The sequence below is a fragment of the Anguilla rostrata genome, chromosome 13, assembly GCF_018555375.3.
Source record: "Anguilla rostrata isolate EN2019 chromosome 13, ASM1855537v3, whole genome shotgun sequence".
In the NCBI taxonomy this organism is placed as follows: domain Eukaryota; kingdom Metazoa; phylum Chordata; class Actinopteri; order Anguilliformes; family Anguillidae; genus Anguilla; species Anguilla rostrata.
This window is the reverse complement of record NC_057945.1, coordinates 16,026,221-16,053,047: the sequence shown is the minus strand read 5'-3', so window position 1 is coordinate 16,053,047 and position 26,827 is coordinate 16,026,221. Positions and strand designations below refer to the sequence as shown.

The following is a 26,827-nucleotide window of genomic DNA, read 5'->3' as shown; positions in this document are numbered from 1 at the left end:
ATAGAGGAGGCTCAAAACTGGGCGGACAAATGGGGAAATGGGCCAAGAAGCTCCTAGGACACGGATGGTGCAAGACTGCATCAGTGCCATTGGATTTTAGATTGCTTGATGATCAAGAGCGGTTCATGTCAGCTAAGACAAGCTTTTACCGTGTATGCGACCTGATGAATTTTAATTAAAGAACAACTCTGAGGCAAAAATGCCTCAATGTTAATTAACAACAGCACAAGAAAGGATTTTGCTGAAATTAGTAACTAATAATCACATGAATACAAATACATTTTTTATTACTAATTATGGCAGGCCAGAGCCCGAAGTGCAGCCATCAGAAGGCATTAATTATCCACAATTGCCTCTTTACTTTCTTTTTTTAAACATCAATTTGAAAGCTTTATAATCAGTCCTTAAAAACAAATCAATATCATTGTCAGCTACTTGACTAACCTGACATTTACACTCATGACATTAAACCAAACAATCCTACATCCAGAAACAGTAGCAATTATAATTAGATATAATTTATATATGTACTTTACTAATTTAAAAAAAAACTGTGCAAGTCACTGGGTTAAAGAAAAGAATGTTCAATAAACTTTAAGAGCAGTAAGCAGCTGCCTTTCATTGATCCGTTGCGGCTAAACAGTTTTCCACTTGCTAGTAGGCTTGCTAGCTTGTGAATATCCTATCATGTCTAATAATGAGCACTGTTCACTACTTTACATTACATTACATTACATTATAGGCATTTAGCTGACGCTCTTATCCAGAGCGACTTACAACAGTGTAACCAAAACTCAGGATCAAGTCCACTTAAGTCCACTACTACTTAAACTGGCCACAAGCACCCATCCCCCCATGCTACTCCATTAGGCTATGCTCAATATGTTCTTTTCCAGATGCATGTAGCTATGGGTATAGGTGTGGCTTTGGAAAGACTCAAAAACAGGTCTCACAATGCAGACAAAAAATAACAATAATAGTTCAATAGAGTCCACCTCCAAGGGGTTCAGACATAAAATAATGCTGAGAACTGTACAAATGCATTAACACTGAGCTATTATCACACAGCAATAAATGTGTCTAAAATTAGAGCAACCCTTTTCAACAAGACCGAGAAGGAAGGTCAGCCTCATAAAATCTTTAGAAAATCTCCTTACGAAGTCAGATTTAACAGATCAAACCATAAAAGGTCCCCTGGGACTGTTAACTCATGAATTACTGTAACTGCCAAGAAAGATCTTCACAAAAATAACAAAATGGCACCATCACCGTATGTATCCAGATTGGAGGTAAATTTCAGGGGTTCCATTACGAATATAATCAGACACCAACATCTGAATTTGAATCATGTTGTTTAGGCAGGAGATCATGATTACTGTTCCAAATTTTGTGAAAGTAGGTTAGTACCCCCATTACCTCCCACAGAGATATGCATGGAGCAATGCTGAGTGCTGTGGAGAAGGGCTAATGAACCCACTCCAGCCCCAAGCGAGGGACGGGGGGATTTTGTAGCGCCTCTTGCCGACACTCGAACTGACAATTACGGTGGTTTGCAAAGCTTTCATCTCTTATTCGGTTCTACTCTCCCTTGGAGATTTATCTTCACTGATTTATCATTTTATACAAATGATGCTCAGAACCATCCAATTTCTCCCACCCGTGACTTAGATTCTGCTCTACTGAACTTTCCAGTCATCCCAAATTGGCCCCAATGACTTTGTAAAAACATGCAGATTTAGTTCACAGAGACTAGCATGACTCCCTCTGTTCTCGTCTTAAACAGGTGCGAGTCTACTACACCTAACTAAAAGCGCAGAAGCCTCAGGATTGGCTGGAATGGTGTCCTCCGAACAGCTTCAAACCAGTCGAGCACCGAGCCTCACGAGGTGCTCGACTAGCTACGGATGAACGAGGCTTCCCAAGCCCCAGAATGCACAGAGACACCACGCTGAGGGAACTGATCTGATCTGAATCCGGCTTAATGCCCTGGAACTGAAGACGTCCTCGCAGCTGAGCGGAGGACCGCGGCTCATGAGGTCCGGCCATCACCAGCCTGAGCGAGAAGACTCGCTCTCCAGCTCACACCCGTCATAGGGCGTGAACAACGCGGGTCTGGTCTTTACGAGACGGAGGCAGAAAATGACATTTTATTGCATATGCAAAAATATCTTTTAAAATTAAATCAAGAACTGGGAAATATCAGGCATGCTCAGTCTTCTGTGGATATGATATTACCAGCATGCATGCCATAATCTCGTCCTGCAACAAAGCTCCCCCTTTATGTTGTTTCAGAACATTATTGTGCATCATTTGTTTTATGTGAGTAGACATCTCATAATATTTATGTTCCCTTTGTTACTGTAAGCTCTACATATCGGAAAATGCTTACCATTAGCCTTAGGCTGAGCAATTACAAATGCATTCTACCTCAATAATTTATCTCTGCAACATTTCATGTGAAGGTTTTTAGCACATCGGCGATTAAAGCTGCTGTCTTAGCTAACACAGGTCTCAGAGGCTGTATGTTTGCATTTCAAACCGTAGGCCTAACCTGATGAGATACAAGGCTTTCACTGCACCCACGGTGGAAAGTATGGGCCGTAAGATTCGAGGCTTGGTTATGGTCGCAAGCTTTCTCCTTCACATGCTCCGCAGCACGGTGCATTTACGCAGTGCCGCATGTCAAGAGCAAACCGTTCCCAAAAATAATAACGTCAATCACCTTTTCGGGTCCAGGGGGTCGGCGTGAGCAGGCGCCGCCTCCGCGCCCGACTTTAAATGCGCGTATCGGGCTGCCTGCTCTGGGTATTTTCCGGCACGTTCTGACGGTACCCCGCCGGGCTTCGCTCGTGTGCCCCGCCGCAGGGGGAAAACGTACCTCTGATAGTCGCTAAAGCATAAATTACTCCGCCCTCTTTAGAGTCTGAGGAGAGAGACAGCAGGTAGAAGCTGAGGCAAACCCCACAATCAAAGACTCAATAAGCCACGACAAACGACACCGCCACAAATATATTGCAGCGGGGTCATGATTAATAGATTAATCGAGTAAACTAAACGGTGATCATTTTATTTTATTCTGTAGCCTTTATTCAACCAGGAGAAAGTGATTGGGAGCAATTTCTCATTGGAAACACTGACCTGGCCGACACAAATACGATACATACAAAAGCTTTAAAATGAGGTGCAGATTGTGAAGGATGCAAAAGGGACACACATTAAATTGCGTCGAATCAGCACACATAAAGAACACAAAACAGCAGTTACGTAAAAAGAGATGGGGAGGTGGCAGGCACAATCAGAAACAGAATTAGTGGGGGCGCCATGGGTGGCCCCCATATGTATGACAGGCCAGCCCTGGCCCTGGGTGCATTGATCAGTAGACTTTGTTCTTTAAAAGTCTTCTAAAGGAGGATATGGGTGTGTTGAGTTAACTGGATTCTGAGAGTGGATTGTATGGTATATTCCAGTCATACGCAGCAGATAAATGATAGGTACTGTAAGGAGCTGGTCTTGCGACCTAAAGGTCACAGGTTCGATTCCCAGGTAGAGCACTGCCGTTGTACCCTTGAGCAAGGTACTTAACCTACATTGCTTCAGTATATATCCAGCTGTATAAATGGATGCAATGTAAATTCTGTATGTAAAAAGACGTGTGAGTCACTCTGGATAAGAGCGTCTGCTAAATGCCTGTAATGTAATGTAAAATGAAATTAGTGAGCAAAGGTCATTGGGGTTTTGGGGATGGTCAGGGTGATGAAATTGGTGGCTCTAAGGTTGGGGGAAAAGACAACAATAATATTTGAAAAATATTTCTTCATGACAATGCGAATCAGTTAATGAAATAGTGTCCTACAGAACAATGATATATAATTACTGATACATCTGATACTGATACATTACCCAGAATGCTCTGAAAGCATAACTGATCTTTTCATTTTCATTTCAAATGAAATCTGTAGACAAGTGGGATAAGTATTCTTTACAACTTCATACTTTGCAACTCCATTCTCCATAAGTGCAGCCAGACAGAAAGAATGTGAGAGTCCGATGGGTAATGACTTCTCTGAAACCTCTTTGAAATTACAAGCCAGTACCATTTCATATTTAGGTCTTTGGATCAAGTGTACGTGCAATTTCACTGTTTTACTAATCTGGTGAGAAACAGCCCACTTCATTCAGCTGCTGCAGTTCACCTCAGGAGCTGAAGAGAGAGTTCAGCCAACACCGAGAGACACTAGAGCAGGGGTTTAAGCTACACCTGCTCATTAAGCCCCTCAGAAAGGGTCCCTGGTGCACCAGAGCTGGCTTCATGGAAGTAAATCTATTTTTATTTATTTCTTTTTACAGCTGAAGAAGGGAATGAAGGGAGAGGAAAGGGGACCAAAGGTCACTGGAGCAGTAATTCATCAAGTAGCAAAAAACAAGCCCTGTACACACACACACACAGACACATACAGACATGCACGCACACATACACACGCTTCCACACACGCCAATCAGGAACAAGCTTCCGACACATAAATCAGCGGTGGACGGCTGGCTCCATTTGGGAGACAGGCTGTCATTTGTCACTCATGCGCTCAATGTGTGTGCCGATAACAAAGATGTGTTGGCAGGTCATTTCATTTATGTTCATTTGGGCCTAATGTCTCTCGGAATTGAAATATTTTTCAGACACACCTCCATCAGTAAGGGTGGTCAGCTGACAGCCCTGTAATTTGCCAGTTTTTTTCCACGCATATTACAGTGAATATGAACACTCAAACATACTTCCAAGCTCAAATCATGAGACTAGACAATGCAACAGAAAATGTGAGTCGGGGTTTACAAAGGAATCAATGTGCTTCATATAACAAAGTAAAAACTTTCCTGGGTAAACCATATATAGAGCAAACTATGAACCAAATGTACATATTTGACATTCTTTTGTACTTCTAAAGTTATTATCTAAACTGTGTTACACGGCAGCACATGTCAGTCAGACCACTGCCCTCTTGCTATGCATACACCTCCTTACTTGTGCGTGCGTGCATGTGTGTGCGTGTGTGTATAATTACTATTACTACATATGATACTTTGAGCACTTTATGTATCAGTGGCATGCATATTTGAATAGGTTCTTCATAATTTAGGTCCCTTTACTATCTTACTGTGTTCATATTAATACTGACGACTAGTGTATTTCCAAAATCTAGATAATGTGCCATTTTATTGTGCTATGAAAAACAGATTTTTAATATAAAGTGCCCATTTTCACAATGAGTTTTTTAAACCTGGGCCCTGGTTACACAACAAGAGCCCCGGTTGGAGACAGTAAGCATTTAGATATTCTTTGCAAATTGCCCATCTTCTTCTCCGTTATGGTCAACTAAAACCTGTCACTGGGGTTTCTAATTACTGATTTTTCCAGAAATCAAATTTTACGCCGCATTTGGCTACAAATTAAATTAAATGAATGAGGTAAGCTGTAGATAATTAGTTTAAGCAAGCTTCTCTCACTGTCCAAAGCGTAGGTTAGAGTAATTAAAACCATCTTAATCCCACAGTGTCTCATATCATTTTACTGTACTGTGCTTCACTGAGTAGATTAGGGACAAACATTTTTAAAAAATGGCTGTTGTAAAGCATGCAGTGTGCTGCTTTCTCAAAGGCAAGGTGGATTTTTCAAGAAAGTGAAGGCATTGCGATAGCACCTCTTCGCAGATTCGGTTCTGTGCCCAGAGATGAATGTTTGGCGCGGGGATCTGTACACTCACCTCCCTCCATTCCTTTGTCCCGATTGCCTGGACATAGAGCACCACAACTGTAGAGAGACAGAGATGGGGAGCTACAAGTTATGCAGGGTACACACTTCAGTGCTCCAAAGGTAATAATGCTCCCTTTTATTATTTTCATCTAAACACACACACACGCACATGCACGCGCACGCGCACACACACACACACTCAGAATAGTTATTTTCACAGTCTGGAGTACATACCCAGGAATGCACCGCTTGCATCACTAAATTCTTTTCTTTCTTTTTTTTTTTTTTACACTGGCACATCAAAATCTCTCACACGCAGGCTCGAGTCTCCTCACAAGCTGTCAAAGAATAAATGGGGCACGCTGCGCAAAAGAGAAAATCATAAGAGAACACGACGCATCGATTTCTCCACCTCACGCAAACAAAACAAAGCGAGGATTGCGCAAGCTTTACAAACTAACTCCTGCACAGAGCAGCCTGGTGCCGGAGCAGAAGCTGGTTCAGGACTCTTCGCTAAGTTTGTGCTGAGCCGAGCGACTGTCTGTCCTGTCTTAAACAGCTCTGTGTGGCACCGTTCCCCGCTGGCACAGGGCTTCAACGCGATACACTACAAACTACACAGTGTTTCAATCCGAATGAATAATGGCACAAAACAGAGTTTATTTGGCACGGTAACAGTATAAAGGAAAAGAAACACGCTTAACTCAATAATACGTGAACTCGGGTGCCGGTCCAACGTTAAATATGGACAAATGAGATAAGGGCCACACTGCCATAAAATATTTTTATATATCTTTTATTTAGCAAAAACACGCTTCTTTAGTATGTCAAAAGTAGCCACTACTTTTGACATGCTGAAGGAAGGTATTTTTGCAAATAAAAGATACATAAAAATAGTGTGATAACAGCATGAAATTAACATACTGACACAAAGCTACAGTCAGCACAACCTCTATAGGTTTATAGCAGCCCATTCATAATATTATGTACCATATGTATATAAAATTGTATTATCTTTATGTAAAGTTAGGATTCTACAAAATCGCTGATTAATACTGGAATTCTGAACAAAATGGGATTCTCTTTATTGCAGAATGTAGCAAAACAATTTTCAGGTTGAGGGATAGTGTGAATAGGTGCAAGTTGGCCAGTGTTCAGTAGCATCCAATTTCTGGCCCCAGCAAAAGGACTGTAGTTAAACACAAATCTCACACCAAGGCCCTCTCATTATCTTTGATCAGTAAAAGCACAGGAATGAAAAAGAACTCAATTTATTTCTGAAATGAATAGCAGACTGAACATAATTAGAAGTCTGTATCGGGGCCAAGCACTGTAGATTTTTTTAAATGTCATGAAACATAGCAGGTTTGAAGTGTTTCTGACACACAATATGGCATCCAATTGGCCTTGCGGCTCTGTACAGCTTAGAGAGTATTTTAGTAGAGCCACCAAATATGGCAATACCGACGCATTCGCTCAATAACAGGCGCAATCATTTTAATAGTGGCCAACAGCCATGATGCACTCTAACGCAGTCATTGCTTTGTGGGCCGTATTGATGCCTTTCAGCCATAGACAAGCCATTTGGAATGTGGCACTTTGGTGTTCTTTTTCAGTGGCGCGGGTTTCACTGAGGCTGCTCAGAACGGTTTTCCACCCAATGTGTGCAACACTGGAGCTCAGTGTCACACGAAATGAACACCATTCATCAGACAGCAGACTTGGTGCACTCCGTCCTTGGATATTGCACTACCCCTCCCGCATGACTGTAAACACAACCGACCAGGCCTTGTGCCCATCGACCCCCTGTTGACGGGTATACGACATGCACAGATTTTACCTGCTTTAGGTATATTCGTTTAGTGTCTGAAAGCATGCAAACAAATGTCCTCTTCTATTACTTTAAGGATGCAAACGCACACAGCAGCTTTAGTTTACAACCAGGGTGATGGAGGCCAGACCCACAATGGTCCCTGCAAACCATCTTGGGGGCTCCGAATATTTTCACAGTTTTGTAAACCTGTTTAGCAAACTAAAAGAACATGAAATGTTACCAGAGATATATTTGGTTCATGTTCCACAGAACAGTGGTGTGAAAAAAGTAGGTTAGGCAGATTAAAAAACTTTCCAAAAGTTAAATTAGCTGCTTTTGATTATATTTCACAGCACATCGAGACGCATATTCAAGTTTCATATTGAAAAATGCTGTTTAATTCAAGGCGAGAAAAATCATTAAGACTGAAGAAAAGAATTCAGTGTAATTGTGAATGCAATGAGGCTTACATTAAAGCAAATGTAATACACATATCTTTGTTATTAACTATAATTTCAGTGCTTAGTTTCAGGAGATGGGGGGTTGGAGAAGAGCACAATGACCAAGGTTTTCTTTCAAATTTGCATTTATAGAACAAAAAATTATATCCAACACTTAAATATATAAATGTAAATGCTCACAGTTACATTAAAATTTCCTATTAGGAAATATTTTGAGAACCAGAAAAAAATGGGTTGATTTGTTCAGGTTATACATTAATATCACTGTGTAGAGCGATAGCTGCTAAAGAGATCGTATAGTTCTTTATAGCAGCAAACATTAGCAATAGATCGCTGCCCCTAAAAGGACAAAGTTCATTCATTTTCACAAAGGGCTGTGGTTGAAGAAGTGGCCATTAGGCCTGCAGGACAGACGCCTGAGCAGGTGAGGTGCATTATCACAGACACCGAAATGCTCGCCAGAGGCTCCGCCTCCACAGGGCTCTCGCAAGATGAAAGCTCTGATTATGCCCCGGCTTCTCTGCCAAGTCCCCTCCTGTGCTCCAGATTGATACGGAACCATTAGGACAAGAGCTGTCACAGCCAGTGGGGAGGCATTTAATAACCCCCCGCCCCCACCCCGCTACACGCAGCGCTGCCCACACCGTAGGCAGGGGGGCTCGATCTGCCGAAACCAATCAAGGTAATGCGACCGTTGATAGGGCGCATTCTCTGCCTTCAAATGGGTCACTTCTGTTTCAAGGAAAACAGGAAGTGGCTAGACGAGTGCATTATGGAGACAGAAGAGATGTTGCCCATGTCTAAAAGCGTGGCAGTGTCCCTCGGCGTGCTATAAGACTGCATTCATCATGCTGTACAGGGTCCTCATGGCAGTCACTGCACGTACGTGCATACTGTATCGATAATACGCTTTTTTTATCGGGGGGGATTTCGCAGTGTGGAAGCACTGAATTCAAGACTAATAACAACTGTTGCGGATGCCAAGATTACAGCGTGTATTATACTTGTGATTAAGGAGTAGGGCTGAGCTGGGCTATTTCAGCGGTGCTGAATAGCGGTTATCTGTCCAGCACAATCACATTCTCCCGTGTCGGTGTGCATTTAAAGTCGCAGGCTTTGTGGCGCGCCCACACCTCTGGCTCTGCAGCCGCGGCCGTGCGGCGCTGCGTTCCCCCGGTGGAGATGGGGGCGGCGGTCACAGCGGCCGCTAGATGAAAGGCCTCGGCCCCCCCGAACGGCGGACTCTGCCTTTGCAGTCCCCCGATCTGGTTTTGATGTCTGGAACACCTCTGTCCGGATCAGTATCGCCCCTCGCCGAGAGGCCGAGGGGCTAATCCGTCTGATTCGGACACTCCAATAGGCCAGCCCACTGATCTGACCCTCTTCTGAAGGGGCCCGGAGTAAGGTCAGAGCACAGTCACTACATCATTTATACACTTAGCCTGCGCCATTGTCCAGCGACTGACTACAGTTTACATGTTTTTGCATATTATCCTATTTACATCAATCAATAATTTACTGAAGCAATTCAGGTTCAGGGTTGTCAAGGTTACGACAGCAGTGTCCCTCCTGGGATTTAATCCTGCAAAATTACAAAAGCAGTTCCCTAACTATTATTCCATCCTGCCAACCCATTGGTCAATCAGGCTGGAAAAGAACCATCCTGACCAATCAGGGGTGAGACCACAAATTAGATTATAACAAATATGAACGTTCCCTGACATGTTCTTTTTCTAGCTTTCTAACTGATAAATTCGCAGAGCTCAGTTCACATATGAGAACATCCTGTGTTTAAGTGGGACATCCCCATGGGGATTGTGCTACTGGTATTTTTAAGTACAGTTAATAAAGGCGTTAAACATATTTGGCCGTGTTTGCGCAGCATTAGAGAATCTAATTTTACTGATTTCATCAGAGAATATGAACGGCGAGGTGGGCAGCAGTGAACTGAACTCTGAAACTGAATCACACGCACTGCCGACTCTCACCACCGCCGAAAAGACAGACGTTCTTGCCGAGCGACCAGATCGGCGTTCTTTTCTTCCCTTCAGACCAAATTCAATGATAAACGAATCCCGTTATTGTGTGCAATAAATTACACCGATTAAAAATTCAGCAGCCCTTTCCAACCAGCAAACTTTCGAAAGAAAACTATTGTTTGCAACCTCAAGTACCTGCAGCCATAGGAGATGTCGATAAAAAAAATATCACGCAAATTGCATTCCTTCTGTTACATTTTCCCAGAGAAAGCGCACATACCATGCTCTTATTAAAATTTGACCTTTGCAAAATACCTTGTGACTTAATTAGTTTTAATAAATGCTCACAATTACAATCTCTGAAACGCACAGTGGCACAAGCTTCTCTCAGAGGTGGAGAGTGCGTGATGAGAGAATTAATATAAGGTGGCTTAACTGGCATCCATTCTTAGATACAGACCCAGCATACTTAAAACACTTCTAGACTGGTGATTTTTCATCCTAAGGCATCATTAAAAGGCACAAGATGGCTCCTGATCATTTTCTGTGATAATGTTCTATTCACAATAGCATACTGAACAACAGTGCTGAATCGCAATGCATCGCCTGTAATTGCTGCAACATATCTCTATTTAGTAAACTGGGGTGGCAGACAACCTAATGTAAATACTGAGCTTCCAACTTACAAAACATTTTCATTTTTAATACACCATTTCATTACACTGTATTTCAGGCAGTAGTGCAGACACATATACACAACAGCATGTTTAGTTGTATCATGATTAAATAAGCTTGTTGACGTAAGTTGCACATGACATACATACAAAATTTCGGGATTTCAGAATCGATTTCTTTTTTTTTTTAAAGAACTATCCCAATAGTGTCAACATAAGGCACACGCACACAAGCAAGCAAACAAACGCGCGCACACACACACACACACACACACACACACGCACGCACGCTCGGTACCAACAGCACACGATAATCCTTTCAATTCATTTCCTCACTCCGCTAGAACGAGGTCAGGAGAGGAGAACAAGGACAAAACCAAATTCATTTTAAGGTCGTCCTTTAACAAAGAGTGTGAAAAGCATTCGCCCCCTTCCCTCCCGCCCCCGTGCTCAAAGGAGAACGTGTCACAGCCGTGCCATGCACTATCCTCACCAGAGGGGGCGACAGCACGGCGATAATGGTCTGATCTCGGAAGGGACCGGAAAGGACAGAAGCAATAAAGAAAACTGAGAGGGAGGGAGAGATGGAGGAATTGTAGGTCTACCATTTTTCATTACCAGACCAGGTCCCTGTTCTTTCAGGAGTAATTCTAAGCCACCCAGCTGAGACAGAAATGCAGTTTTTTTTGTTACTCTGTGGTCATGTTAGCGAAGATAAGGGTTTCTTTTCTTTTTAAACAAGATCAAAAAATGACATGTCTAAAAACCTAGCCTGTTTAAATATAAATGTGACAATTTGAGGGGGAAGTCAGAAGGCAAGGAAAATCATCTATTTCTTGGAAACTGCATTAGCAAAGCGTTAAATGCAATACAGGTTTTTCCATTGCCTGCTTCAAACTTCAAACAGACACCAAACATTTCTGACTTAGATCTGTATGGCTGCAAAATGTATTTCCTAATAGGAAAATGTGCTTTCCATAAATTTCATTTCTGGGGGCTTTTCTTTACATAGGCACAGTATGATTAACTGGATTTTATTTTTTAAAGATGGTGGCATGCAATTTTCACACATACACTGTGTTTCACTGAGAGAAAAAACACTGAGAAGAAGCTTCCACCTGGGTGGCCCAGGGCAGCCAATGATCACCACACATCTGTAATTGAACCAGTTACCCAAAGACACGATTGGCTGGCTGGACTGACAAAGCCAGATTTAGAGCCCAATCAGGACAGCCCTCCTGCTGTTTGCTAGTGTGAAACTGCAAAATGTCCATACTAGAGCCAGGAAACTTGCATCTTCTCTAATTTCAATCTAAAGTTTCAATCTGAGTCTGAAATTCCAAACTAAATAATAGGGAAAACAGAGTGATCAGAGTAAGGTGAAACTGTGGCACATTATAAGGTTTATGGAGCCTTATGGAGTGAATGCCTTTTCTGAGAGTTGCCCATTTTAAAAATAGACTGGAATATATTCAAATATGTATATATAAAATGTTTTTAACATACCAATGCAAATTAACATAAACAAAGACTAGTGTGGGGCATTTTTCAGGTGCAGTATTTGATGCAATTGGTGTGAATGTAAATATTATGAAGCAAGTTTTTTTTGTCTCTCATGCCCACCCATCCAAAGACATTCTAGCCAGTCCCAACTCAGTTGGGGAACAGACCTGGGTCAAATACGTATTTGTTTTGGATTCAGATAATTTTCTACACTTTACTGATCTTGTCTGGTGTATTGGAACCAATGAAATACTCTCAAAAAGTGCAAACCCTGACTTCTGGTCATATTGGCAGGCTCAATTACACCAGGTAAGACCAATAGAGGACAGAAAAGTATTTAAATCCAAAACAAATACGTATTTGACCCAGTTCTGTTGGGAAACCACTGCTTTATAACACAGCTCATAGAATCCAGAACATACCAGGATCCGACTTGGAAAAGGTGTCCATGTCCAGCAGGTTCCTATGGAAACAAGAGAATGAAAAAGTTCACTGTGGGGAAGGGAACATTGACTGAACTGCTAAAATTACATGTACTGAATTGTTTTGCTTCCTGTTGCTTGATATTTTGCTGAATGCTGATTATAACTGGCTGTCTTCTGGCAGTTGTGAATAACACAAAATCTAATTACCTTATTGCAATGCTATCTCAAAATAAGGCTATGGTAAATTCATATTCTTCAGCATAACCTATTGCTTTAATATGGCATCTAAGCGCTGCATTTGATAAATAGCCTGAGCTAGAAGAAGACATGCAAGCCAGTGTAAGACAATCAGATCTAGGAATGAGAATCGTTTGTAGCGTACCCACAGTCAATAAAAGCGATACAAGATTTCCAAGCAACACAACGTAATGGCTAATACACGCCACACTACGCAGCAATGAGATGCATCAATCCACAAGCCAAGTAGTTCCGTCCGGCTGGGCTTTTCAGTCACTGATGCCTCCAGGATAGCAGCCATTGCCTGTGTGTCTTTACTCACAACATTAACTTCCATAATGATGCAGCAGATTGCACAGCGGCAGGCAGGCACTTTGAGCAAACAGGGCTGTGTGAACAGATTGAGAGGCCCTATTTAATGCGCAAACATTTAAATGGCCCTTCCGGCGGTGGTAAAGGCGAGCGCGACGATAGCGCCACGCTCGGCCTGGCTAATGGGATGGAGCGTGCCGCCTCATTCGGGGGAGGGGGGGGGGGGGGAGAGGAGCGCGCTCTCTCTCCCTGGGGAAGGCGCCGCTCCGACGCGCATCTTAAAAACTCTGAACGAGCGAGCAATCAGTTTCACATCAGCTGCGAGCCGGGGGCAGGCGGACCCGTGCGGGCTAACTGCCGGGCCGAAATAAATTGCAACAGAGAGAATCAGGCCTTCTCCCAGGATCGGACTCAAAGAGCCGAGAAGGTCCTCCAGCGGGTGCTGCTCGCTTTTTGTCGGTTTGTCAGATGTAAATGAAGCTCCGTGGTTCGTCCCAAACAGCGGCAGCTAATCAAAATGGACGAATTGCAAAGTGTTGGGGAGTGTCCTACACAACTGAGTCCGGCAGGCCTGAGGAAATGCTTGAGTTACTCAGACCCTTCTGAAGGAAAACCTAAAGGGTTTGTGGAATTAAACCTTCTGTTTGGAAGGTAGTTGCTGTAGATAGTATTTTTATTTTTTCTTAGGAAGCGTGACGGCGAGCGGGCCGGGCGCGGCCGGGGAGCTTGGCTGCCTCTCAGCGGCTCCGCTTTCCATTTCCTGTCTCCAGCGACAGAGCCGAACGCGCCAGCCTCCGAAACCGCCTCACCCACGGCGCTACGGGACGCCCCGCTGCTTTCGCCCGCGCGGTGGGAATTCACCTGACCCGAATCTGTCAGCGCGTCACTGCTCTTAAACGCGCCCCTCTCCTATCTCTGGACTCCGCCAGCCAGCCAGGCCCATCTGCTGTAAATAAAACTTACCAAACTCCCCTTTCGCCCCCACTCCCTTTCTACACCATTTTCTCTCTTTCATTTTTTGCTAGTTTTCTCATTTTTCCTCTCTTCAGGAAAGGAATGATCATCTCAACTCCCACACGGAGGAAGCAAAACAAAAGGGAGACCCCGATTCCTTCCCCTGAAACCGGCTGAAAGAGGACCACGTGAACAGAAAGCAGTCTGAGAGACGACAGCTAGGTCACGTTAGAAACAACCAGTTTGGGGGGGGAGAAAGGGTTGAAAATTACATCTTGGAATACGCAGTTGGGGATTCCTGCACTTGGGAGCTCTTTTTTCCCCCACACTGACAGAACCTGTAATTGGTGCTCTTTTTTAATAACCCCTTGAATGGCACTTAAACGATGGTGGACTGCAGAATACACACGTAAAGGGCCTGCCCACTGCCTTCACATCCAGCCGGGGCTGCGAAACACACTCCCACCAGGCCGTAATTGCAGGGTGGGTGTAGCGGGGCGCTCTGATGACGCCTGATGGAACAATCAGGAAAATCCACCGCGGTGAAAAGCGCCAATCAACCCGGAGCCGAATCCATCTCCGACGCGCTACGCGTAACTTCACAAGGTGCACGCGGCATCACAGTTCAGTTCAGAACTGCAAAGAACCGTGAAAGGTCCTTTTATAATTATCTCCCATTGTAAACAGATACAGAAAAAAATCTGTTTATAGCTACAACTCCGAAAGGTGTAGCTCTGTCAATTACAATCTCCATCTAAGAAGGGGAAAATCAAGACTACATGGATCAACAGCAGGCATGGCTCTAATGGGACTGCAGACCTGGAAGGGGATTTGGCCATTTTGTATTCTCCTTCCCTCCAGTGTCCCAATATTGGAGGAGACAAGCGAAGCGCACAGAACTGTATTGGTGAAGCGAATTCAAACTCATCTCCTCCCCTCCTTTCCTCCACACACTTCCGGGTAGGAGACGAGTGGTAGTGGGGGAGTGGAGGAAAGGAGGCAAGTGGTAGTGGGGGAGTAGGAGAAAGGAGGCGAGTAGTGGTGGGGGAGTGGAGGAAAGGAGGCGAGTGGTAGTGGGGGAGTAGGAGAAAGGAGGCGAGTGGTAGTGGGGGAGTAGGAGAAAGGAGGCGAGTGGTAGTGGGGGAGTAGGAGAAAGGAGGTGAGTGGTAGTGGGGGAGTAGGAGAAAGGAGGGAGTGGAGTAAAAGGGTAGTGGGGGAGTAGGAGAAGGAGGGAGTAGAGGAGGGAGTAGTGGTGGGGGAGTAGGAGTAAGGAGGCGAGTAGTGGTGGGGGAGTAGGAGAAAGGAAGCGAGTAGTGAAAAGTAACCCCTGCTCTCCCTCTGCACCTCGCCAGCATGTAGGGAAAAATCTAAGGGCGTTAAATTTCAACAGTACACTAGCATAAGAGTGAGATTGATTGAGAGTGTTGTGGGGGGTATGTGGGGGGGGCGGTGGTGCGACACAAACTCTTATTTGTTTCATTTGAAGTTGTACCATCTAATGAGCCGAAACATGCACACGCATGGCATTTGTATGAGTATGAAACGCAGCTCTGATTAAATTCGACAGGGCGCTGCACACCTTACAGATGGTAGTGCACACGTCCCCCCCCTCCCCAACATGAGTTTCAAACACTAGCGTGCAACGCAGTTACCTATAGCAACCACCGTGCTGCAGGTACGCATGGTAAGGAAAGGTAGAGTCTCCGGTCAGTCATAAGCTCTGGAAGTTCATATTCATTCTTGTGGATATATCTGACATCCTAAAACATTTGGCTCCTTACATGTTACGCATGAGATTTATACAGAATGTTGGGATTACATACTGTAATGGATTTTTAATCAACCCATTAATATCAATATAAGGTGCACATGCACAAACAAACGCGTGTGCGCGCGCACACACACACACACGTGCAGATATTACGTCCTTAGGTATAATGCAGCGTGGAGAGTCACCTTACAAAGTTGTTCTCAATTTAGGAGTTTCCCCAAAGTAAGAATATAAGAAAAAGAAAACTATGAGAATATAAGAAAAAGAAATATTAGAATTAGAGAACTGCAGAGAAAGGTCTACCGAATAGCCTTCCCTCCCACCTTGCTTCGACACTCCACCAGAGTGAGAATAAATGACGCTGGGAAGTCAAAAAGGGAGAGACTTCAGCCAGCTGTGTTTCACCCCCTCTCAGGCATTAAACGCATTCCCAAAAACGGTTCAGAAAACGCAGAGGTGGTAAGGCGACATGGCCGAGGGACATCTTAACCCCACACTGCGTACAGCACATGTTCAGCAATCAGCCGCAGGGACGCTGAGCACACGCAAGCAGCTTTTAACAAACTGGTTTTCAGTTAAGTTTTATCAAGCAGCTGCATCGAAAGCAAAAAACGCAAATAAAGCGGATCATGAATTCTCCTTCACAGCGGTGTACGCTCTGGGCACGAGCAGAAGCAGAAGACTTGGCAAATCACCTCTCAGGGAGGGGTGGGAGGGGTTCTGCAAAGTCAGCTTCAGCAGCCCCCTGCGTTTCACGATGGGTTGTCAATCACTTTTAGCAGCAGGATTTTAATTGGATAACTGCTCAAATCCAAAAAGCCCAGTAATTAAAATGCACATGATTACACTAACATTACTGACATCACACAATAAACATTCTGATTCTTCATTGTTTTGTAAATTTCATTGTTTGATTTCACTGAGAAATTCAGTTTCCTTCATCTTGCCTACGAAATTAGTATGTTCACATGCGAGACAGAAAGTTGATAAAATATTAATTATAAGGGACTGTGAATGTATTACTTTATGTTTATGTATTTTTAAGGTTCCTTCAGTGTCTATAAAATAGGCCTTCGAGAAGATGTTGGCAAGGACTCCGTGAATAATAGGCCTATTTCCATTTCTACTATTGTTCATCTCACTTATGGAACTGTGTCTACTTGGTATAGTATGGTTTTGTAATTACACGCCCAACAAATCAATCGCACATATTGAGCAACAATGTTTCTACATTAATCATCAAATGAAAACTTTTTATAGCCATTGTGTTTTTAATAAGAATATATAAACTGCAGACCTGTGGTCTATAAAGAGGATTTACTTGATAAATACATCTATATAGTGAGTTCCATGATGTTTGAGACATACTTTTTTTTCTTGATTCGTCTCTGTAGTCCACAATTTTAGATTTGTAATCACACAATGCAGATGTGGTTAAAGGGCAGATTCTCAAATTTTATTAAAGGTTTTTTTTCTATTGTGGAAATTACAGCACTTTTTATACATAGTTCCCCTATTTCAGGGCACCATAATATTTGGGACAAATGGCTTCACAGGAGTTTCTGATGAGTCAGGTGTGTTAAATTGCTTCCTTAGTACGGGTATAAGAGAACTTTCAGTATCTAATCTTGATTATAGGCTTTTCATTGGCCTTTGGATTCTGTTAATGGTGTTTGTCAACATGAGGAGCAGAGTTGTGCCAATTAAAGTCAAGGAAACCATTATGAAGCTGAGAAATAAGAATAATCAGAGACATAGGCAAAACATTAAGCTTACCAAAACCCAATTGTTTATTACATCATTAAGAAAGAGAGCACTGGTGAGCTCAGTAAGTGCAAAGGACCTAGTAGGCCAAGGAAGACCTCTACACTTGATGACCAAAGAATTCTCACCATAATGAAGAGAGAGAGAAAAAAAAGAGCGAAGTGTGGCCAAAAGGAACCGCCCAAGTTCTTACTGATTGACAATGAAATCAGGTGGGTCTTAATTATAGTGAAGCTCTAAAGCCAGTGTATTGAGGTGGCTTAAATGATACATTTAGACATTCGTAACCTCTACCCTAGCCGATTGTTTCAACGACAAAAATTAACAGATCGAATAAATAGCCTGCACTGTGTATCAAATAACCAATTACAATACATTCCAACATTATCTAATGTAGGACACGTCATGGTTCTGAACATCAAAGACACATTACCGGCACTTCCACACACTTTGTTACGATGGCCACTGAAAGCACCTTGTATGCGTTGGCAGCCGAAGCACATCCTTTCGGCTCTGGTTTGATTTACCTGTGCTTCAGGAGAGGGAATTCTGTCGTTCATTTCCCCCCGACAAATGCAACATAGCCTACGTGCAACTGTGACTTAAGTTTTCCTTTACTGATCAGCCATATTAACGGGCCGGATTCTAAACTTTCTCTAAGTAAAAATGCGTGGTCTGCTAAATGATATATACACCGTGTTTCTACAGAGAAAAATCAGTTTCGCCCACTCCTTCCTCTCCGCCTCCACTTCTCCCATATTTAAAACTGTTTCAAGAACCCGTGTTGCGCTCAGCGCTTGCCTACCTGCTGCCCTATCTGGCAGCGATAGATAGGTGATCAGTGAACGAGTGCAGACGAACTGCGCGTGTGGACTCTCGCATTACGGAGAGATGTATTCGCGAAGCTCTCATTCATCTCTCAATAACAACAGCTACTGTAGCTTCGTAATAAGCAAAGCCTTGCTGTGTATAGCAAAGTGTGAAATCACGTCCCTAGTCCCAAAAAAAAAATAAAGCATCAAGCATATAATTTGAAAAGCAGATACTTCACTTAGGAGAAAATGTGTATAGGCTATCCATGTAATTGCATCTCATTCCGGATTCAAAAACAGTCTGTGGATGTACATTTTTCACTAAACTAGCGTACCAAGTTCGGAAATGCTTCTTGAAAATGATTGTAATTTTCACTCAGCATATCGAACATTTAAAAATATATAACATATGATATATCAGCGAAACACGTGTGATTATATTGTAAACTCTCACTTACCTGCAGGAGACAGTAACTTCAATCTTAGTTGCAGGTACGCTGGAGTGGAGAGGATCGAAGTCTCCAATAGACGCCATCCTCGGGATTGTGTTAATCAATTTATTTTAAAATATTAACTTCAGACCACTTCGTCTGTATTACGTTTGTCCAAAAAGAAACGGAGACAACTGACAAAAGGGGGACGAAGCCCACGCGCCTTCTCAGAGTGATAATCAAGCCAATACCTATAGGTGAGGCCAGCCGCAACATCCGAAACGTTCGTTCCATGAACAGCATCAAGGTTCGGTAGATGCCGTTTAATTCCGCGCAGCCAGAGTGAGAAGCGCGCACCTCTGCGGAGCGTGAACTGTAGCATTTTTATTCTTCGCCAGCAGGTGGAGTCACTGTCGCAGTTAGATGAACTTTGAGGGGCGTGTGCCCAATGCAAAATGCCCTTAAAGGAGCAAATAGGGAGGGGTACATGATACAGTTTATGTAACTCAGGAATAGCCAATGTTATCCGAGCAGGGCCCACACATAATTAGAAAACATTATATTCAACAAACCAAGATCTTGACTGAAGACTCTTCTTTGTGCTATACTGAGACCAGACCTTTTCTGGTAAAGCAGTTTTTTATTCTCAAAACGCTGGTTTTCAACCATAATTGTAACATTTATAAATAATTGGTGTCTCAAATACTGAAAGTGTGGTCACCTGCTCACTGAAACTAAACCACTTGTTAAAAATGTAAAGTTCAACGACAGCAAATGGCAACAAGCCAAATCCAAATTGTGCTAAAATAAGTGCACAGGGAAAATTATGGCAGAACTTCATCCATGTTTTCCACGACCTAAATTGATCAAGAGATCGGCTGTAACAAAAATAAGCAAGCACAGTGGGTGATATGCAATACCAGGAAAGATTGTGTGAATATGCACAGCTAAATACAAAACGCATGCAACGGAATTTTGATTTACCACATCCTATTGCATTGTTGTTTACAGTTTAAACACAATTAAAACACAATTGTTTTGTTTACTTTTTAACTTTTATTTTGAATTCTCATCTACAATTCTATTAAGCGTTCTCCACCAACAAACTACTTATCCCTGACAATAGTGAAGAAAATTTTCGATAATCAATAAAATTACGGTACTTAAAAACCATTGACTGTACAAAGGAAAACAAACATGTCACACTTTACACATAACGTTAATATAAGGACGATGAGTGCAACGCACTTTTTTCAGCATTAAGAGAAAAGGATCATAAAACATTCCATCTTAAAATGCCTTCTTTCACCATTTCGCAAAGCGTTTCTGAGTAATGCTTTTCATTTAAAATATATGCCTTTAAAAGTTTCATTTGAGCGGGGAAACAACATGCAAAATAATTAGTAAAACATGACATCAGTAAGTGCTTTCTGTCCCGTTTCTGTGCAGAAACACAGGCGAGGTGTGCACGCATACATTGGGTTCCTCTCAAGTTTTCTACAGTATTACAGCATCAGACAGTATAACGCAAGGAAACGAGTCTTGCGTGGATAGATTTAATTTTACAAAATGACGCGGTAGCAATATTATCATGAGCACAACCCCGCCCCCTTCTACTGTCTACACAGAAACGAGAATGACGCCAAGACGACTAGCACTAGTTCTGATTAAATGAAGTGAGACCGAAACAATAGTTTACATACGGGAAATGAAACGCAGAATCGGATGTTTGCCTTCGGTTGCGGCCCGCAGAGGCAATGGGCTGGCTATGATGGACCGCGCTCTCATTGGAACAGACAGGTAGCTGACAAGAGACACGGGGCAAGGCGTCTCCTCCATCTCTGCAATGGAGGATACACTCACAAAGAGAGAAGAGCCAAATGCCCGAAAATCGAAAGTAAAGGAATAGACTGTGGAAGTCAATGAGAGAAATCTGCTCGAATGCACTGCCATTCCACCGCGAGTTGTCCAAGACTCCCTTAAGTACTTTGTTCGGCTAATGTAAATGAAAATATTGTGCATGTTAAATATTGCGCAATGGGAGTGAATAAAGTTTTATTTGAAAAAAAACAACTTTTAAGAAGAAAAAAAACTGAGAAATCAATGTTGTTGATCTAAAGCCAATGGAAGAGACAACGCGAGCTGAATTAAATTAACCCATTACAGAATCCTTTAAAAACGCCTCTCTGGCCAAAAGCAAAGCAAACCGTTTACATTACAGGAATTGATTCACGGTTTACGATGAATGTCGAAACCCTGAAGTAAATATAGGAAAAAAAACATTGAGAAGGAAACCCGAAGTACGCGCGTCATCGGAGGGAATCAAAATCTCAATTCCAACGTCGCTAAAAGGCACAGCAAACGGCGCAGAGGTATGAAAAAGCCGTCAAAAAAAAAAAACTCTGACGAAAACCAAGCGTTGCGCTGACTGCTTAAACGGGCTTCGCCTGTAACTTCAGACACCGTGGCATCACAGACCGCCTACGGCGACTGGCAAAATCAGCCTTTAATCCTGAGTGCAGGGCAGCTGGTTTCTACTTCCGAGTGCAAAGAAAACCAACATGAAACAGTCAATAGAAAACCATACAGGGAGAAGTGGCATTTTGACAGGAATCAAACTGGTTAAAACCATTGGCCGACGTCCGTACAGAATTTTTTTTAAAAAAAACGTTTCAATAAGGCCGTTAGTGGCTGAAAGTACAAATAACTAGACTTAAGCGGGTGAGACGTCCCGCGCTCAACCAGTGGCACCAACCAGGTACTACTGTTTCCACATCTACGGGCATATCACTGAGATTTGTCCTGTTAAAACAGCAACTGACCAAACATAGAAGTGATTCAATACAGATGTGTGCTTGCTACAGCGAGGAAGGCCCTCATTCTAGCTGCGCACCAAAGCCGTCCATAAGTTTAATGCCGTTCGTCTACCTCAAGCTAACCGAGGATCGTATAGTTCGAACGCAGTTCTCCCTCCTTTAGCTTGGTCCATTAGCAGCGTTTTTTCCTTTTTGACCGAACCAAGGAGAGATTCTGCGTTCTTTATAAAGGAAGCTCATCAATTAGGAAAAAAAATTATAACTGTAAAAAATTCAAACATTGATCCTGTTTGTTAGCGACTGAGCTGCTTCCCTCGTCTTACTAAGGTTTATTTCACTCTAGACAATTACTTTTTCCCATACAAACCAAAAAATAATTTTAAAAGTGTGATTTTGTTCTAAACATAGCCTTTCCCTTTACAGGCCTTCAGACTGATACACTGACTGACTGTCCCCACCGCTCCAGCCCAAACATACATTTCAGTTTTTTTTAAAAAGGAAAGTTGGAACAGCGTAAACTTAAAAGAAACTGTCAGTACTACAGTCACATTTGGCATAAAAAAACTGCTAGGAAACTTCGGGCCCTGGGTGATTGGCACTTTGTCGCAGAGCACTTCTGCCGTGCAAGAGCAGTGCGGCTCCTTTCTGAGCATCGCAGTGTCTGCGCGTTGTCCAGAAGGGGGCAGTGTGGGGTTGGTGGGGTGGAGGAGGGGGAGGGGGTGGTGTCGCACTGGGGGGAACCTGGCTCCGCCAGCCGCTGGAAGTTCTGTGATGGAGGGCGCGGAGCGTGGACGGGGGAGGGGGCGAGGTCAGACGATGGCGTTCGTGCCACGGAGGCCCACTCCTCGGGCGAACTGCTCCAGCAGGCCAGAGATGGCGCCAGAGGGGCTGGGCGCGGCGGACTTGAGCCCCACCGTGGAGCTGTAGGCCGCGAGGAACACCTCCCGCACCGCCTCCAGCCGCGCCTGGCGCTCCGACGGCCCGGGACACCTGGGCGGAGAGAGGGGGAGGGGGGGCGTGGTCACTTACAGCGCGTTTATCAGCTGCTCACAGCACACACATGTCTCACCCTCAGAGCTGCCCTGAAATGGCCATCATGTGACTCAGTAAAACGGTCGACGCCCACTGTGAGAAACAGAGGAGAGAGTGTAAGCCATGATGCCATTACATCATGGATCTCTCTATGACGTACTCCACTGCAGTGACCTTTAGCCATTCCATAACTACAAAGATTATAATACTGCCAGGAATGTCTCAACCGGACAAGGTTTATTATGCCCGACAGCCTAAAAAATGTATTCTACTAAGTAGTAAAATTCAAAGAAATATTTTTTCCCCAATTTTGCTTGGATTCCTTCCCCATCCCCAGTTTGGGAACATTTTCACTAAAGTAGTCCCCCACTAACCATACCCATTTAGACTTTTTGGAAGATGAAATGAATGTACAACAGGAGACATAATCAGTCAGAACCAATACACTGACTGACTATTACACCTTGAAAGGACTTCAGAGGCTGGTTTGGGCGGTCGATACGTCACTTCCAGTAAACTAAGTGGGGACATTGCTGGCCTCATTTAGGGATCGTTCAATCAGACACTGAGCTTTCACTCTTTGTTGGTTTCTTCCCTGTTTTTCCTCCATCCGGGTGTCTGGGTCACCCCTCTGACGCATCTCCGTGTGTCAGTTACATCCTTCAACCGTTACGACCGGCCCCCACAGCCCGCGCTTAACGTGTGACGCGGGGAAACGACGAGCGCTCGGCCAAAGGGCGTCAATCACGGGACGTCACCGCGAAAGGGCGCCGCCCGCGCGCAACCGTGACGACCAGCTACGAGCTTCGTTTTTCGGGGGAACTCCTCTGGGCCTCACCCTTGAGCTCCGAGCGCTGAACAGAAAGCGTGGTGCGCTCAGCGAGTCCAGATCCACGCGAGTGTTAAAGGGAGCACCTGCCCCGGGGTGGCAGGCGAGCCCGGCTAAAGATGGCAGGCGAGCCCGGCTAAACTGGCCGTCGCCAGCGACTCTTTACCCGAGTGCGGCAGACGGGCGGGACAGGCGTGCGCTCGGAGAACCTGCGAATCGCCGGCGGCGTCATCCGAGCGCGTTAAACCAGTTTTACGTTTTTAAGCTTGTGGAGATTAACCCGTCCCGGATCCACTGGTGCCAGTGCGGGCTTGCGCGGGGTAACTGACTGCGTGTGGTCAGGCCTCTCCCCTCTCTCCCCTCTCTCCCCTCTCTCCCCTCTCTCCCCTCTCTCCCCTCTCTCCACTTCCTCCAGTAAAGATGGATGGACGTTATTTGTGAGAGCCGGGCTCCTCGCATTGTTCTACCGCCCCACTCCATTTGGCAGCGTGATGAAGCAGAAATGGAAATCCTTCAAGACTGCTGAGAGGAGGTTAGAGTGAGGGAGAGAGAGAGATGGAGAGAGAGAGAGAAAGAGGGAGAGGGAGAGAGAGAGAGAGCGAGAGAGAGAGAGAGCGAGAGAGAGAAAGAGAGAGAGAAGGAGAGGGAGACTTTCAGGGAGAATGACAGGAAGAGAAAGACAGAAAGTGTAAGAGAGCAAGACAGAAAGAGATGAAAAGAAATGAGATGAGAGCAAGAGACAAAGAAAAATACAGCGCGAAAGAGAGACAGAGCGAGAGAAACAGAAAGCAAGTCAGATAAAATGAGACAGTGAGAGCAAAACAGAAAGACCCAGAGACAGAGCACGAGAGAGAGAGAGAGAGAGAGAGCACGAAAGAGAGAGAGAGAAAGGGGGAGAGAGGGAGAATGCCGTTTTTTTCCTTTTTTCCCCACTTTAGCGGCTGTGCGAGCCTCCTCCATCTCTCAGTGGAGACAGGCTAATGCAGCTCACTTCAGCCTTCCGGCAGACAATCCCGCGGCCCTCCAACCGCTCCCATCCGGACCTGTCCCTGCCGCTTAGCGTCCGCGCGTCCGGCCACGAGCGGGGGGCTGCTCAGACCGTCCGTTCACCCCCAGACCCACGCCAACGCCCGACGCCAGGAGACCCCTTCCAGCGCGCCCGCGGCCGAGGGGTACGCCCGCGACCCAGGGGGTCCCCCCGCGGCACCGACCCACAACGGCCTCGGCAGGGACGGGGGCCCACGCATCACCATGCCCTAAAAACCGCCCGCCCCCGTCCTGCACGAGTCAAACCTGCGCTCACCGCCAATCGCGATGACATCACTGCCGAGCAGAACGTCACCATAAAAGAAACACACATCATGGCACAACAGCCGCCAAGCCAAATGACACATTACCGTCCTCGGTGTTCCTCAGGCAAATATAATAATGCTACGAATGGATTCCGTCTTTAATCTCAAAGTGCTTCACGGTGAAGAGGGAAGATGTGCGGCCCAACCTGGGCAATATCCAGCGGCCATTTTGCACAGGCAACCTTTCTGCAAGTATTCACTCATACACGTGCACTCCACATACGCACAACACACCATTCTTTCCCAAACACACTAGCCAGGGCGGGCTCGTCCACCCACGGCCCCGCCCTGGCCCCGCCCCCGCCCCACCCCGCCCACTCCCAGACTCACATCCGGCCGTTGTGTCCCTCGTCCTGAAAGCTGAAGGGGAGGGGGGACTCGGCGGGGGGCGGGGCGTGGTCGTGGATGCTGCCACAGCCCGAGACGATCTGCCAGCTGCCGTAATCGGTGGACAGCGAGGAGCCGGAGCGGGCGTACTCCCCCACCGATCTGCAGGGCGAGAGAGATAGAGAGAGAGCAGGGGAGAGAGAGAGAGAGAGAGAGAGAGAGAGCAGGGGAGAGAGAGAGAGAGAGAGAGAGAGAGAGAGAGAGAGAGAGAGCAGGGGAGAGAGAGAGAGAGAGAGAGAGAGACAGAGAGAGATAGAGACAGAGAGAGAGATAGAGACAGAGAGAGAGCAGGGAGAGAGACAGAGAGAGAGAGCAGGGAGAGGGAGAGAGAGAGAGAGAGAGAGAGAGAGATAGAGAGACAGAGACAGAGACAGAGAGAGAGATAGAGAGAGAAAGGGGGAGAGAGCGAGAGAGAGAAGGGGAGAGAGGGAGGGAGGGAGAGAGAAAGGGAGAGATGAAAAGAGAGAGGGAAAGATTGAGGGAAAGAGAGAGGGAGAGAGAGAAATCGAGAGTAAGCGAGGGAGAGAGAGTGGGATAGAAAGAGAGAACAGAGAGAAGGAAAGATTGAGGGAAAGAGAAAGCGAGAGAGAGGGAGAGATTTAGAGAGAGAGAGAGGCAGAGAGAGAGATAGAAAGTGAGAGAGTAAGAGAGGGAGAGAAAGCAAGAGAAAGAGAGAGAGAGAAAACATGGAGGGGTGAGGGTGGGGTGGGGAGGGGGGAAATCAGGGCTAAAGTGGGTTGGTGCGCGGGGGGGAGACCAGAGGGGAGGACAGACCAACACTGCTACACCTGCAGCCATAAAAATGGCTTCACATGGACACTATATGACCAAAAGTATCTGGACACCCCTTGGTCTGGGGCTGGGGCTGTTCTTCATGGTTTGGGCTAGGCCTCTTCCTGTGGAGGCAAATCTCAAAGCAATGATGTTCCAAACGATTCTGTGCTTCCAATTTTGTGTCAACAGTTTGACATGGCAAATGCTTCAGGATGACAATGCCCCTGGGCACACAGCGAGATCCACATAGAAATGGTTTTGTCAAGATTGATGTGGAAGAACTTGACTGGCCTGCAGAGCCCTCAACCCCATCCAACACCTTTAGGATCAATTGGAAAACCAACTGGGAGCCAGGCCTAATCGCCCAATCAGTGCTCAACCTCACCAATGCTCTTCTGGCTGAATGGAAGCAAACCCCTGCAGCAGTGCTCCAACATCTAATATAAAGCCTTCCCAGAAGAGTGGAGGTTGTAATAGCAGCAAAGGGTAGACCAGCTCCATATTAATGCCCATAATTTTGGAGGAGATGTTGGATGTCAGGGGTCCACATACTTTTGGTCATGTAGTGTTCCGCCCATTTCATCGTATTCCACAAATCAGTTTTTGTGCGCTTTTATTTCCTAATTCAGTCGTTTCGCTGCAACCTCAATACTGCATTTTAGTAGGCATGGTGCGCAACGACCACCTTGGGAGGTGAACTCTGGCATGTTGTTGTGCTGCAACCAACACATAGCTAGTTACAGGTATGTGTTGCC

General features: G+C 45.0%; 2 protein-coding genes across 6 annotated transcripts in view; both read right to left on the bottom strand.

Annotated features, from left to right (window-relative positions):
• LOC135237871 (copine-9-like) overlaps positions 1–19,774 on the bottom strand; it is a 96,902-nt gene extending 77,128 nt beyond the window's left edge. The window contains exons 1-3 of the mRNA XM_064305410.1: positions 18,910–19,774; positions 12,599–12,639; positions 5,757–5,803 (exon numbers count right to left, since the gene is read on the bottom strand). Of these exons, the coding sequence (XP_064161480.1) occupies positions 5,757–5,803; positions 12,599–12,639; positions 18,910–18,986 (165 nt within the window). The 5' untranslated portion in view covers positions 18,987–19,774. The remainder of the gene's footprint in view (positions 1–5,756; positions 5,804–12,598; positions 12,640–18,909) is intronic.
• Positions 19,775–19,915: 141 nt separating this feature from the next.
• The window catches only part of mtmr14 (myotubularin related protein 14), a 34,003-nt gene continuing 27,091 nt past the window's right edge, over positions 19,916–26,827 (bottom strand). For 3 of the 5 annotated variants that reach the window (XM_064305403.1, XM_064305404.1, XM_064305407.1), the window contains 2 exons: positions 25,242–25,400; positions 19,916–22,688 (listed from right to left, as the gene is read on the bottom strand). In XM_064305403.1, coding sequence (XP_064161473.1) covers positions 22,508–22,688; positions 25,242–25,400 — 340 coding nt within the window. In that variant the 3' untranslated portion in view covers positions 19,916–22,507. The remainder of the gene's footprint in view (positions 22,689–25,241; positions 25,401–26,827) is intronic. The other 2 variants (XM_064305405.1, XM_064305406.1) reach the window with 1 other exon arrangement.